This window comes from Prunus dulcis, chromosome 7 (assembly GCF_902201215.1).
Source record: "Prunus dulcis chromosome 7, ALMONDv2, whole genome shotgun sequence".
In the NCBI taxonomy this organism is placed as follows: domain Eukaryota; kingdom Viridiplantae; phylum Streptophyta; class Magnoliopsida; order Rosales; family Rosaceae; genus Prunus; species Prunus dulcis.
The window spans coordinates 12326473-12341863 of NC_047656.1; the positions used below are offsets into that span (position 1 = coordinate 12326473).

Here is a 15391-nt window from a genome sequence, read left to right on the forward strand (position 1 = left end):
ATTTCTCCGGCTTGTTTCCGTTACCTTACTTTTCCCCTTCCCTCTTCCGTCTTCATTTTCAAAGCTTTTCACATACTTTGTTGGTGCAGAAAATAGACTGTCTTGGGTTTTGTCAAAGGACACCGAACCCCACGGATACCTGTTGAACGCATCCAAGCCCTCTACAAGGGTCAGGTAATTTAGATTGATGTTCAAATGTTTGTCCCTTCCCAAAACCACTAACTCAGCAAAGTAAACAAGAGCTAGCTTGTAGATGTCATCTTCCTCTGTGCACCTCAGAAATGCTTCTTCTAAAGCATTGCATGTAATTCATTCGTCTATAAAATATCTTTCCCGAAGTCTGATTCCATCACTCTCTCCACTGGAAACTTCAGGCACTTCCCAAAAACGAAGCCCTGTGATCAAACAGAAATCCTGACGAGTGAACTGAGCAACGTCACACCCTAATAAGAAACTCAGCCCATCCAAGTCTTTCACACCCTGCCCCGCTACTCTACGCAACACAACCCCATGCACAATCTGCCCGCTAAACTGAATCTTATATATATTCAGAAGATGGCCAAAGCATGATGTCTTGAATTGTTCTAATTGTTCCGCACTCAACTTCGCTCGAAGTGCAGCTAGAGATGAATTTGCATGTTAGCAGTTGTTCACCCGTGACGAATATGCCTCTGCCTCTGGCCATACCAGCTCCACGTTGGATCCCATTTCCTCAAATACAATGTCAAATAACGTGAACACATATACTACCATGTATTTGCACAATCACAACTAGTCAACCAGGCACATTACAAATTTTACAAATTACATGAGCATAGGGATTACTGATCACAAGCTTTAACATCATCAACGGAATGTGACACATTTTGTGCAAATACATGTTAATGCAATGCTTATGTGAATTACAAACAATTTCACCTGTTTTATTTATGGATCCATACTAGTGTGAGTGCAATCTAGGCAAGTTCTGCACTTCACACACATGACAATTATTGTCATTTCATACACAACACAAACTACATAAATAAAAAATATAGTGGAAGGAAGCAAAGCAAAGCATCTACTCTGCTATCTGCTTGCTAAGCAATTGTCAGATTTCATCTTTCTTTCTAGCTTTTTCTTCAGTCATCCACAATCGTCATAGATCAACCTTTATTTCAAATGCTTTGCACTTTTATTCATCAGTTTATTATTATCTTTTCTCATTTATCATACGCAACTTTAGTAACAAATGAACTAATATTTATTTCAAAAAATATATAAATTCTAGCGCCAGAGAGGTACTCTGCACTCTGCACTGCTTCAAATGTGGAAGTTTTTGAGGGCCTCCTCCAATTCAACACCATTATCTTATTCATATCATTACTGACATGTTATTGACATGTGATTGACATCTATTTTCATTCGTTTTTTGACATATACCCAAGCAACAATTACCATGCAATTCAAGCACAAAGAAGAGATGCCAAATCAAACAACATTGATGGTACAAATTTGGGAAAACCATCACTCTAACCCTAAACTCAAATTCCATAAATTACTCATCAAATGCTTTGCACTTCTATTCATGAGTTTATTATTATCTTTTCTCATGTTTCTCAGGCAAATTTAGTAACAGAGGAAATCATATTTATTTGAATATATATATATATACATATTATAGCGCCAGAGAGATAATCTGCACTATGCACTGCTTCAAATGTGGAAGGTTTTGATGGCCTCCTCCAATTCAACACCATTATCTTATTCAGATCATTATTGACATGTTATTCACTTGTTATTGACTTGATTTTCATTCTTTTTTTAACATATACCCAAGCAAAAATTAACATGCAACTGAAGCACAACGAAGAGATGCCAAATCTAACAAAATTTATGGTACAAATTTGGGAAAACCATTACTCTAACCCTAAACTCAAATTCCATAAATTACTCACCAAATGCTGGTTATTGCAAGCCGTCTGTGTGGGGTGTTTCTGTTTCTTTGCTCCACAAATGGAACCTACCACTTCCAACGACTACAACTTCTCTCCTTCCCCTTCCACTGCTTCGCCCCTTCACTGATTTGGAATCCACACTTTTCCCCTTCTACTCAAAATAACTACTTTTTCAGGGTCTGGAGAACGTGAGTGGCGAATCGTTGCCTTCAACTGTCGTTAGCCGTTGCCTTCATTGGGTTTCTCAGACCTCTGGGTTTTAGAGAGAGAGTGTTTTCTGTTCAGACTTCGAACTTGCCTCTTCTGCTTCTTTTTCGGACGTGTTTCCCTCTTCTTCTTCTTTTTGGACGTGCTGGATATTCAATTCGGGTTTGGGTTCCCCACCTACCCAATTGTGAAACTTAATCTCAATTCTCCCCAGCCCTTGGATTGATCTGATGGCTATAAACTGAACCCCTTATAACTTACCCCTTATAACTTAGCCCTCATTATAGTCTAAGCGTTAATCTTAGCCCCCTTATTCGAAGTAGTGCCCATGCAGGACTCTCCCCAAACTGAGGCATGCTCGAGTAAGGAAACAACGCACTCAAAGACGAGCGCCTCCATAGTAAAGAAAATGAAGGGGGAGCACTCAAATTAGTCAGGCAAATGCTAGCTTTCCGTCAATGATGGGACCAGACCCGACCTATCATGGATTTCGTAGTTTTTCTGAAATCTAACCGATGCCAAGCCTATTTACTAAAATAGTCCCCTTCATCCGAAATAAAAGAGAAAGGGGTCGAGACTTCTACCGAAATTTTGGCAAAGTCTCCCATAAACAATGGACTTTTTCCCCAAAATTTTCCACATGTGAAAAACAACATCAATAAAATTCTCAACTGCCAGCACACACAATGCTAAAGACACACAGATTACAGAATAGGCATGCGGCCTTAAATTCAACCATACATGGGCGATAACAAAGCAAATCTAAGAAATCTTTAGTTTTACACAAAGCATAAGTTTCAAAGGACATTAAACAAGTAAAAGTGCCCTACAACAGTTCGAGGCACGAGAGTACGAAGTCTTGGCTCTGTTGCTCGGATCGCGTCAAGCTACTGCCTGGGGGGGGGGGGGGGAGGGGGGGGGGGGAGAGGGAGGGCACAAAACATAAATTGTGAGTGGACAAAAACAAAGTTTTAACATAATTGTAAACAAACATACTAACCCCCACCGTTTTGGAAAACGTTGCCAAAACATGCAACAAAACCATTTATATAACATATTCGACTTAAAAACCAAGGTATCCCATAATCCTGATATAGAATATAAGACAAACTAAAACTAGACCTTTTTCCCTTTCCCAAACCACTCTCTTCCAAGACACATGCCTGTAAGCACAACAAGTGAGGAAGGATGCTTACAAATAAATAAGAATAAATAAATAAATAAATATATATATATATAATCATCTTCTATTGAGGGATCCCTCAAATAATTTTATTTAAGGGACGCCATTTAGGGTACCCTACAATTTTTTTCCCAATGATCCAAACCATCTATTTTTTAGGTCTTCATTCATAGATCATCCTTACAAAAAATTAGATAAATCGGAAACCGTTTCGACATCCAATTGTGTCTTACAAAATCAATGAACACGGTGCTTCAAGCAAATGCTAAAATTTCAATAACTCAATTGAGTGGTCAAATGATATCGGATTCAAGTGATTTTTTGTAGAGATGATCTTTGAATGAGTATCTACAAAATAGACGGTTTGGATTAGTGAAATACAATCCGGAGTGGGGCCTACAAGGGGTGTCTCTCAAATAAGCTTATTTGAGGGATCCCTCAATAGAAGCTCTATATATATATATATAATATAGGTATAACCACTACAATCCAACACAGGGATTGTTTGACTAGACCAAATGCAGAATCCTCAATACACATGTGGCTAGGGAAGAGCAGTCTAACAAGGAACTTTTGCTCTCCAGACATGCACAACAGAATACTCAACACTCGTGTGACTGAAATAAGTCTAACGAGTGCTGATTGCCCGACAAGGGCCTACGGTAACACCTCGTCAAGGGTGCCCGTATTCCAACATATCCAAGTATCCATCGTTTTCGAGTATCAGTATCCAAGTGGAGGTACATAGGGTGGTACTATCAGCACTCCAATATAACATATTCCACATCCCAACTCATATACCAACCATATCCCAAATTTCAAATATTCCAATGTATCCAATCCTATATACATAGACATCCGGACATTATTAGAGTCGATAACTCAATACCCGAATATTTATTCATAGTATAGATGTCAAACAATCAAAAGCATATATTCCATAACCCAAAATATTCATAAACTGTCAAATATGAATATAACATCCGATAACCATAATTTCAAAATAATCAAAATAATCAAATTTATATATATGCATGACAATCCATCTTTGAAAGCAATGATCATTTAAAACAAAGTCCACTCACGAAAAGTCCAAAGCTACTTGACCCTACGAGGGTCCTGCCTATTGAGCTCATGGAGCTTGAGTACTTATTTTACAGAAACATATTAACATACTAATAACTGCATGCATCTTTATTCAACTTTGAAATTAAACACCAATTTAATTTCCTAGGCCAAAAACATATTAACATACTATTTCCCAACCTTTGTAAAACAAATTCAGTAGCTAAGAAACTCAATAGCCCGCCATCAAAACAAATTATCTCACTTTTATTAGAGCTCACGAGTCACACTCATGGCTTGATTTTTATTTTTATGCTTCTATCTTCCTTGAGGTTGTAGAGATTCTTCATCAAGAGGCATCAAAGGAGATATCCTCTATTTCACCACACCAATAGTGTGTTTACTAATCAGGAATTAGAATTGGAATCAAGAAATTGAATTCCACTTATGAAGGATTCTTGTGTTTATTTCACATCAAGGAATTAAAATGTAAGTGGGGCCCATACAAAATTTGGAATTGAATTCCTGATTTTGGAGCAATTCAATTCTTGGGTGTGAGGTGGTATTTTAAATCCTGGAGAACTAACTCATTAGGAATTCATCTTTTTTACCAATTATATCCTCACACAAATTTAACAACATTTCAGCAACAGTAGGTATAGTATGACAAGTCATAGCAATAAGAACAACACATCAAAAATGTTTATCCATAAACCCACTATTGGGAAAAACTGGGGGTCATCGATCGGAGCAGGCAATCCACTAACAAAAAAAAAAACGTTATAGAGATCAACATATACAACTCAAGTTTCCTAGTTCTATAAACGAGCAGCTATACCTCTCCAAGCTATCTTCTTCTTCTCAGTAATGTTGCTTGCAACTAGTCTATCATGACAATGGCAGCTTCATCCTTTAGCTCAATCATCTCATGGCACCAGCAGCACAGCACTACTCAACCAAATGCGGTGATGAAATATAGATTTAAGCAAGGATCAATTTTCTCAAGAAATCATTCTTGGAGAAAATCAATCTTAAAATATGAACTCTATATCTAGAATGATATATATGTTGCAGTACATCCAGATGCAGATTTAGTGAGCACAAGCATATTTTATGAAAAAACTGATTTTTCCTAAAATCTCATAAATGAAACCTCATAGCCCTCACAAAGAAAATGATAGTACCATTGGGATGATAGGTCATTCAGGTGAACCAGCAGCACATAATGAAATGCAATGCATGATTTTACCTTTATTGAGTAAGCCGCTTTGTTGAGGAGAAACAAATCAAGACAACTACCTAAAACTAATCTAAATCCTTTTTTAGCAAGCATATTACAAGAAGTTAAACAGATGTCAAGGAAAGCTAAAAATTAAAACCTTACATATATATTCCATTTAGGGGTTTTTAAAAAAAAGGTACAAATAGGAAGGTAAAATGTTAAAATAGTTCAACCTATCTAAAATTGGACAATCTGATCCAGTCACTGTCTGATATTGACATGAAATTACTCTTATGTCACTGTCCGACAGTAACATTGAAATTACTATTCGATAGTGATATAAGAGTAATTTCATGTCACTGTCGGACAATAACTAGACTAATTTGTCCAATTTTGAAAGGACCGGACTATTTTAACAAATTGTCTTGCAGGAAGGATTTTTGTTGACATTTGATGTTCCATTTATTTGTACTAGTCACTGTAACTTTTGCTCTTTTTTCTTAATATATCGGGAGTGACTTTTGCTTATGGTAACCCCCTTCATCCTCACCTTTTTTGCTTTCTATTACGACCAAGACGTCAAGCTTCTTCCGTTATAATTATTGTTTTTTTTTTAAGGGTTATAATTATTGTTATATGATGACAATAGTGCTAATTATTCAAAAATGGATCACCAAGGAAGTTGCTCATACTCAATGATAAAGCTAAGACAACAGAGAAAAACATTCCAAACTTTACTTAACTTTATTACATATTCATGTCTGGTCTCAATTTTCCATGTGTTTGTTTTTTAAAATTTATTGAATTGATATGGTAACCAAAACATATTCTGGTATGAATTAACTGATAAGAAAATTAGTTAAGGTGGGGTGAATTGGTTTCAAAATACAAAAGATAAATTATAGCTAGGTAAACACGGAGGAAATAAGGGAATAAAGATAGAAAAATTAAATTGGCGGTGGAAAAGAATAAGAAAAACATAAAGAAAGAGGAGAGACGCTGAAGGGATAAGTGCGAAAAAAAGGAAACAGAGAGAGAAGGAAAAGAAAGAAAAAGGGGAGAGAGAGAGAGAGAGAGAGAGAGAGAGAGAGAGAGAAGGTATAATGCAGAAAAAATAAATAAAAAGGAAGAAGAAAACCGACGGAGGAAAATAAGAAAAAAAATAAAATAAAAGGAGGTGGATAAATGCAGAAAAAAAACGGAGAGAGGAGAGAAGGAAAAGAATAAAAAAAGGAGAGAGAGAATGGATAAACACAGAAGAAGAAAAAATACCATCCCCGCCCTGTCCTCAACCTGGAATTTTTAAAATTCGAGGATTCCCATATCTGCCCATCTTCTCCCGTTAAGGTCGGGTAACCGATGAGTACCCGACCCGACAGGGATTTTTACCATCATTATCTAAGACTCTCAAACTCAACACCATCTATGTCTAACTTTGCTTCGTTTACTTTCTCATGTCCTTCATGAGTAAGCCTGAGAATATCCCAAGCTTCTCTTGAGGTTTCACAGTTTTCAATGTAAGCAAACTGATCACGGTTCACAGCAACAAATAAAGCATTCAAGGCTTCCTATTAGAGTTGGCAAGGGTCTGTTCTTCAACAGTCCAATCATCCTCCTCTTTTAATTCACGTTCCTAAAGGGATTAATGATGGTTGGAGGATTCCGGCCATCTACAGTCATTTTCCAAGCCTTAGAATCTAAGGCAAGTAAGAAAGCACACATCTTGTGTTTCCAAGCAGAGTAGTATTCACCATTAAAAACTGGTGGGTGAGCCACAGAGCCATGAGCTCTATCTCGTTCCACTTAGAGTCGGATCTACACTAATTAAAATGTAGTGCTGGCTCTGATACCAATTGTAAAGCCAGTTGAAATCAATGTGAACGTACTAAGAGGAATTTTATATGTATGCAAATCATACTCATACTCTCCACTGATCAACAATGGTGAAGCAATAAAAATAGTTTTTTGAATGTTCAAGAGCAAATTACAAATATTTCAAAAACTAGAACTAGGTATGAATCAGTTTTGGAAAATATGGAGTTTCTGTTTTTTTTTTTTTTTAATGAAAAATGGCTGAGGTCTAAGAGGAGAGCAAGTTAGTATACATAGGAATTTTGAAAACTAGTTTCAAAATAGGAGTTTGAAATAATACCAAGAAGATCTGAACAAGAATGAGTGATTTTGAGATAAAGTAGAATGAGAAATATTGCAGCAAATGCAAAATTAAAAGATGGATCAATACTAGTGAGAATGGAACTCAATCATCTCCAACGAACAACCCCAACTTTTTTTTTTTTTTTGGCCAAACAAAGAACCCCAACCATCTCTAGCCCAAACCATGTCATGTTTGATCTCAATTTTCCATGTGTTTATTTTTTTAAATTTTATTGAATTCATATGGTAACCAAAACATATTCTGGTATGAAGGTTCTTAACAGATAAGCAAATTAGTTAAAGGTGGAGGTGAATTGGTTTCAAGATACAAGGATCTGGAAAAATCATTTCTACAGGTAAACGCGGAGGAAATGAGGAAATAAAGAAAGAAGAAGAAAACTAGCAGAGGAAAAGAAAAAGAAAAACATAAAGAAAGAGGAGAGACGCAAAAGGGATAAATGTGAAGAAAAAAAAAGAGGAAACGTAGAGAGAAGGAAAAGAAAGAAAAAGGACAGAGAGAGAAGGAAAAGAAAGAAAAAAGAGAGAGAAGGTATAATGCAGAAAAACAAATAAAGAGGAAGAAGAAAACCAGCGGGGGAAATAAGAATACAAAAAAAGAAAAAGGAGAGAGAGAATAGATAAATGTAGAAAGAAAAAAAAACAGAAAGAGGAGAGAAGGAAAAGAATGAAAAAAGAAGAATAAAAAAAGGAGAGAGAGAAGGGATAAAAGCATAAAATATTAAATAGAGAGAGGAGATAAGGAAATAAAGCGGAAGAAGAAAACTGGCGGAGCAAAAGAAGATAAAAAAAGGGAAAAGGAAATAGAGAGAAGTGAAAAGGAAAAGAAAGAATAAATGAAGAATAGAAAAGAAAAATGAGAGAGAGAGAACGGATGAGAAAAAGGAAATAGAGATAAGAGAGAAGGAACAAAAAGAAGGAAGAATAAAGGAGAAAGAGAGGAGTGAACTATACATAAGGGCAAAAAGAGTCAATAATACTATTCGGGTTAATCATTTTATTAGTCTATGAATTTAGACTCGATTTGTATTTGAGTACTTCAAATTCCGAAATAGTATCCATGGTCCTTCAACTTCATTTTCGTTAAGACAAATGATCATGTCGTCAATTTTATTAACTTTTCTATTAAATACAGGAGTAAAATAGTATTTTTTGTATTAAAACTCAAGAAATAAATAAAAAATTATATCTTTAAAATAACAATAACAGAAAATTAAATAAAAAACTAACACAAAACAAAAAATTCAAAATCAAAATCAATCATCGTCCCCAACCCCTCCCCAAAAAAATCTCATCGTCCCCGACCCCATTCCAATTCCCCCACCCCCATCTCATCATCCCCGCTTCCACCACCTCTCTCTCTCTCTCTCTCTCTCTCTCTCTCTCTCCACGTCTGCTACAATTTGGTTGTAATATAATATGGGCACTTGATTTCTAGACACTATAAGAACTGTTAAGGGTTACTCTAATATTATTGTGATGCGGCACTTTGAGAGTGGTGCAGCCAAAAGGGCGACAGTAACTGCTGGCATTCCTTGAGAGATCCGGGTTAATTAGGTAGCCGCTGTCGATGGCGTACCGCAGTTGGGGATTATGGCTGAGGGGTCGCGCTCGCCGCCGAGTCCAGCTTTGATTAGGTCGCCGTCGTTGTCCAACAAAACGACGTTTTGATGCATGTCCAGGTGGAGGGGGGGTTGGGTGGTGGGGGTCTAGTACTGATTTGGCGCGAGGTTGAGGTTGAGGTTTAGGTGGAGGTCTGACTCGCTGGGTTTTGGGGTTTAAAGGGTGTATTGCAGAGATGGGAATATTGAGGAAGAGCTGGAGTTGCAGAGATGGGAATTGAGGGAGAGCTGGAGTTGCAGAGATTCTGGGCTGGACTGGAAGGAGAGAGAGATTGAAATTTTGTTTGTTTTGATTTTTATTTGATAGGTTTTAATTGATTGCACGTTTTGAATGCTAAGTTGGAGCCGAATCACCCCGTCCTTACTTTGCTAAACATGTGCAGAGTCTATTGGAAGAGTTCCTGGGACTGCAGCATATTTCATGTTTTTAGGGAGGTTAATTTTGCTGCTAACTCTCTGGCCAAGATGGGGCATGAGATGGAAATGGGTATTCACTGCTTTGTTTTGCCTCCTGGTGGTATTACCGGCGTTCTTCAAGAAGACAGGGATGGCCTTTTAGGGTCTAGATTGATTTATGTTTAGTTGTTGTTTGGGCTTAGACGTCTTTGTCACAAGAAAAAATAAAAACAAAAAAAACAAAAAACAAAATTTATTGATATTTATTTCACCAAAGCTTAAAAAAAGACAAAATTACCATTTTTGTTTGTTTTTAATATTTTATTCATATTTTAATCAATTTAAAATTTTAAACATATAAAAATATAATTTTATCATGTATTTAACAGAAAAGTTGACAAATTTAACGATATGACCATTTATCTTAACGAAAATGAAATTGAAAGATCATAAATAGCATTTTAGAAATTGTGGTACTTAAATGTAAATTGAGTCTAAATTTAGGGACTAATAAATAATTAACCCACGCTCTAAAAAAAATAAACAAATAAAAAGACAAAATGTTAAAACAGTCCAGCCTCTCTAAAATTTGACAATTCGATCAAATCACTGTTGACAGTGACAGGAAAGACGAGTCAGGATTTCAAACTAAAAAAAAATACATTTGAAAGTAATCAAAAGTGTGTATATATATATAAAGAGCCATTAAACTTAAAAGAGAATAAACTCATCAACTTCTGCTTCCAGCCAGTCTCCTGCAGGTGCCATGGCCGTAGAGAACATGCCACCACTTCCAGTTCCAATCAAACTTACGAGTGATATATATAACTATCAACAATGGAAATATGTTTCTCTTTCATATTTTGACTACCACAATCTTTCGGGAATCATTCATGGAACAGAGCCTCAACCTCCGCTACTTCAGTCTACCTTTAGTGATTGGTCCGGCAGACGTCAAAAGGGTTTGAGTTGGTTCAACAGAGAGCAAAAGGCTTTGAATTGGCTGAAAGCCACTCTATCTGAAAGTCTTCAACAAATTGTCATGGCCGGAGCTGACTCTTCACGAAAGGTCTGGCTAAATCTCGAGGACCACTTCGCCCATCTCTCTCATGCTCGCATCTATCAGCTTAAATCTGATCTACACAAAGTCAAGAAAGATCCCACTATTCCGATGGCTGAGTATCTGGAAAAAATCAAACAGCTGGCGACCGATCTCGCAGCCGCCAGTGCTCCTGTGGAAAGTCAAGACCTACTCCATGTACACATCCTGGCGGGATTACCAGAGCAGTACAATCCCTTTGTTAAATGGATAAAGCACAATCCAGTAAGTGGTTGGGATGACTTGTGCGAGTTATTGTTGAAAGAGGAAATGCGTCTGGATCCACAGCGCACATTACGACTTAGACATACTTCTCCTCCCTCTCCTCCTCAAGAAGAAGAGTACGCAATCGGGATCGATCTGGGAACTACCTATTCCCGCGTAGCCGTGTGGCAGAAGGATCATGTAGAAATCATCCACAATGATCACGGGAACAGGAAGACTGCATCTTATGTTGCCTTCACTGAAACTGATGAGACTCATTTGGTAGGTGATGCAGCATTTAACCAAGTCGTCAGAAACACAGCCAACTCCATCTTTGGTACGTATCATATGTAGGATTAAAGTTCTTTGCTTGAACAAATCCAAAGATTGATTTTGATTTTTCATGCCAGCTAATATATGTGTTTGCATGAATTGTAGTTTTAAGATTATTTTTTTTAGGGAGTTAAAATTGTCTAAACTCTCAGTAAGATCCTTCAGTGTATTGGTTAAGAAGCTATTATACTTGTATTAAATACCTACTTAACTCATGCTATCTGATAGAACTTGGCATCCATTTGCAGATACAAAGAGGTTAATCGGTAGGAGATTCAGTGAAGCCTCTGTTCAAAGTGATGTGAAGCTCTGGCCATTCAAGGTCATTGAAGGTCCAGGTGACAAGCCCATGATTGTGGTTACCCACAATGGCCAAGAGAAGCAATGTTCTGCTGAAGATATCACATCCATGGTTCTGGAAAAGATGAGGAAGATTTCCGAGACCTACTTGGGCTCAACTGTGAAAAATGCAGTCATCACTGTCCCTGCTTACTTCAATGACTCGCAGCGCCGAGCTACAAAAGATGCGGGCATCTCTGCTGGCCTAAATGTGCTGCGTATTATGAACGAACCAAGTGCTGCTGCCATTGATTATGGCCTTAACAAGAAGGCCGGTTGGAGTAGCCCAAGAAACGTGATGATATTTGATTTGGGTGGTGGCACTTTAGATGTGTCATTGCTTACCATGAGCACTTCTGGTGACTTTCAAGTCAAGGCAACGGCTGGAGACACTCACCTTGGTGGCCAAGACTTCGATAGCAGATTGGTGAAATACTGTGTTGAGGAATTCAAGAGGAAGCACAAATTGGATGTTAGTGGAAATGAAAGAGCTCTTAGGAGGTTAAAAAATGAATGTGAGAAAGCAAAGAAGAGACTCTCATTTGAGTCTGACTTCGAGGTTGAAATTGACTGTTTGTGTGAGAATACTGATTTCACCATAACTTTTACTCGTGCCATATTTGAACAACTAAACGGGGATTTATTTATCAAGTGTATGGAGCCTGTGAAGAAGTGCTTAACGGATGCTAACATGAACATAAGCAGTGTCGACGATGTTGTTCTGGCCGGTGGCTCTACTAGAATTCCCATGGTGCAACAGCTATTACAGGAGTTTTTCAAGGGGAAGGAGCTGTGCAAGGGCGTTAATCCGGATGAGGCAGTGGCATATGGTGCCGCGGTTCAAGCCGCAACCTTGACTAGGAATGGCAAAGGGGAGTTTATTCAGGACTACACTCTCAAGGACGTCACTCCTCTTACAATTGGTTTGGAGTTTGCAGATAATAAGAAGTTCGTAAAGTTGATTCCAAGAAACTCACTAATTCCCGTCAAGAAGAAAATAAAATGTCCTATCGAGGATAACCAAGTTTCGGTCGACTTCCGCATGTATGAGGGTGAGAGTAGCACGCCAGCCAATCTCAACTTTTTGGGTGAATGCAGCCTCCGTTACTTTCCTCCAGCTCCCAAACTTGTTCATAATTTCGATGTTTTCTTCGAAATTGATCCTGATGGCATCTTGAGTGTCTTCACTGAAGATGAGTCCTCAGGCCAGAAGAATGAGATCATAATCAACCGTGACGGACCGAAGAACTTTGAGGGAATTGAGAGAGAGGTTAGAAACTATAATCAAACTCTGAAATAGCATATATTATAAAATCAAGCTCTTTGATATATCTTTATTTGTACCAGGTTATGTTGTTTTAAGGTGATATCATGCGTTTGTGATCTACTTCATCCACTGGATACTTGCAGCCCCAATATTCCTTACCAACTATGGCCGTCTACACTACGACGCATCGCAGCATTTGTACTTGTCAACTCAATGATCCTCACCATGCGCTGCCTCACTGTTTCCTTATTAATGCTTGATTATTACTCTCTATATTTCGTTTAAACTGTGTTAAAGTTGAATTTTTTGTTATACAAACTGGTTAAACTACAAATTGGGCTCATTCAGCTGGAGCTGGTATTGCGCTTGATGACAGGACCAGAACCAAATTCCGCTTTGGAATTCGAGTCGGACCCTGGGCGTTTCCGACACTTGGCGAATGTCGGGCACAATTAACCTATTTGCCCTTCGAACTATATTTTGACCTTGACTCTTGCCGAAAATTTGGCAGAGTCTCCCCTTTAATTTGCTCAATCCCAAAATTTACACCTGTCAAAACGAGCAATAATATCTATACCACCAACTACCAGCATACTTAAGATACAACACACAGTCCAGTTCTCAATCTAGGGCAAATATCAGAGCAATTCTAATAGTTTACAGATAAGTTAATCATTTTACAAAACCAAACTTCTGTAAAATAATAGAAAGACGTGGAAGGCGGAAAACTGGCCCGGTGGTGAATTTTCTGTGCACGTCTATAGCCTGGGGGCGCAAAACATTTGAAAGTGTGAGTGGACAAAAATAAAGTTCTCGAAAACAAAATATGAACGTAATAACCCCACTGTGAAAACAAATATATAAAAACTAGACTTTTCCTGTTCATTGAATTCATACTGAAATCAAAGCATTCACATAAGTATATACACAGATGCAAAACATGTTCAATATCGAGAAAACTCGCATAAAATCACTGTAATCAAAATTCGCATAAAAGCACTGAAATCAATTTAAAAACTACCACTTAGGTGTATCCCTGTAATTCCGTCAATTTCCCTGGTAGGTCTCGGTGACACAAAGTCAACCCGAGCCGCAAACTGGCAGGATTCAGGGGACCGTAGTCAGTCTGATTCGCAATCCTGGCAGGTCTCGGTGACACAAAGTCAACCAGAGCCGCAATCCTGGCAGGTCTCGATGACACAAAGTCAACCCGAGCCGCAATCCTAGCACTCACGGTCCTGGCGTCCCTGAAACTCGTGAGGCAAATGTCAAGTGCACTGACAAACTGAAAGTAAACTGGATGTTTGTAGATATCGTCATATCTGAATATAACAGATACTGGAAGCAAACTGTTTTCTGTAGCTGGGTACCCACGGTGGTTTAAAAAATATAACATTTCTGAGAAAGTATAACACGTCTGGAAAATCTGCTGAATAACTGAATTTTTATTAAATCAAGAACTCTGAGAAAATATAATATTATAATATTATAATATTTCTGAAAGATCTGATGAATAGCTGAATTTTTGTTAAATATGGAACTATACTGCCATTTTATCTGATATAAATATCAAACTCTGCTTTCTATAACTCTTTAGCATATTCAACTAAACAGCATAAAAATAAAGATATTTAACTTCACAAATCATGTTAGGAAAATCACAATCAATAGAACTTATTCAAGATCAAATAACGAAATTCATTTGCATAAAATCATTTAAAAAAGAAAAGTTCACTCACTCCTGGTCCGAGCTAAGTAGACCTTCTGAAGGTCCTTCCTGCGGGTCTGCCTGGTCCCGGGTGCCTGGTTAAACCACCACGAATATTTAATTAATAAAACTGCTGGGTATAAGTTTTTAAGTAAAACTCTGATCCCCGGCTCCTAGAAATACGTGCACTAACTTCAAGTCTTTCTTATGCCAACTTTAGCATTTCAGATATTTAGAACTGTCTGAAAAGACCCGAGACTTCACTAAGCAATAAACTTCCATTTTGGTCGATACGAAACCCCGTGGGGTCCACGACCTCCAATTACTAATCTGAGAGTTCCTATAGGTTCCTCACATTTAAATAACCATGTCCTGCAAGTCTGGTCTGAAACTGACAATCGGATTGACCACGATCGTGTAATCGTAAAATTTCTAAACCCTAGCCACAGGGTTCGCGATTTCGGAGAATCCGTCGAATCCTACACAATTTTGAAATTATCTAGAACAACATATCTGAAATTGAGTGCGATCCAACGGTTCAGCAGTATTGAACCCGGAAATGCACAATATAGAAAATCCGTTCGGGGCTCAAACGGTATCCAAATTGAGATCCGCGAAATCTTATGTGCTCATGACA

The 15391-nt window shown here is 37.8% G+C and overlaps 1 protein-coding gene across 2 annotated transcripts in view; it reads left to right on the forward strand.

Annotated features, from left to right (window-relative positions):
• The window catches only part of LOC117633710 (heat shock cognate 70 kDa protein-like), a 97698-nt gene extending 84309 nt beyond the window's left edge, over positions 1-13389 (forward strand). The window contains exons 1-3 of one of the 2 annotated variants that reach the window (XM_034367431.1): positions 10566-11444; positions 11689-13049; positions 13127-13389. In XM_034367431.1, coding sequence (XP_034223322.1) covers positions 10571-11444; positions 11689-13049; positions 13127-13141 — 2250 coding nt within the window. In that variant the 5' untranslated portion in view covers positions 10566-10570 and the 3' untranslated portion in view covers positions 13142-13389. Of the gene's footprint in view, positions 1-10565; positions 11445-11688; positions 13050-13126 lie in introns of those variants that run through there. The other variant, XM_034367432.1, reaches the window with a different exon arrangement.
• Positions 13390-15391: the final 2002 nt, after the last annotated feature.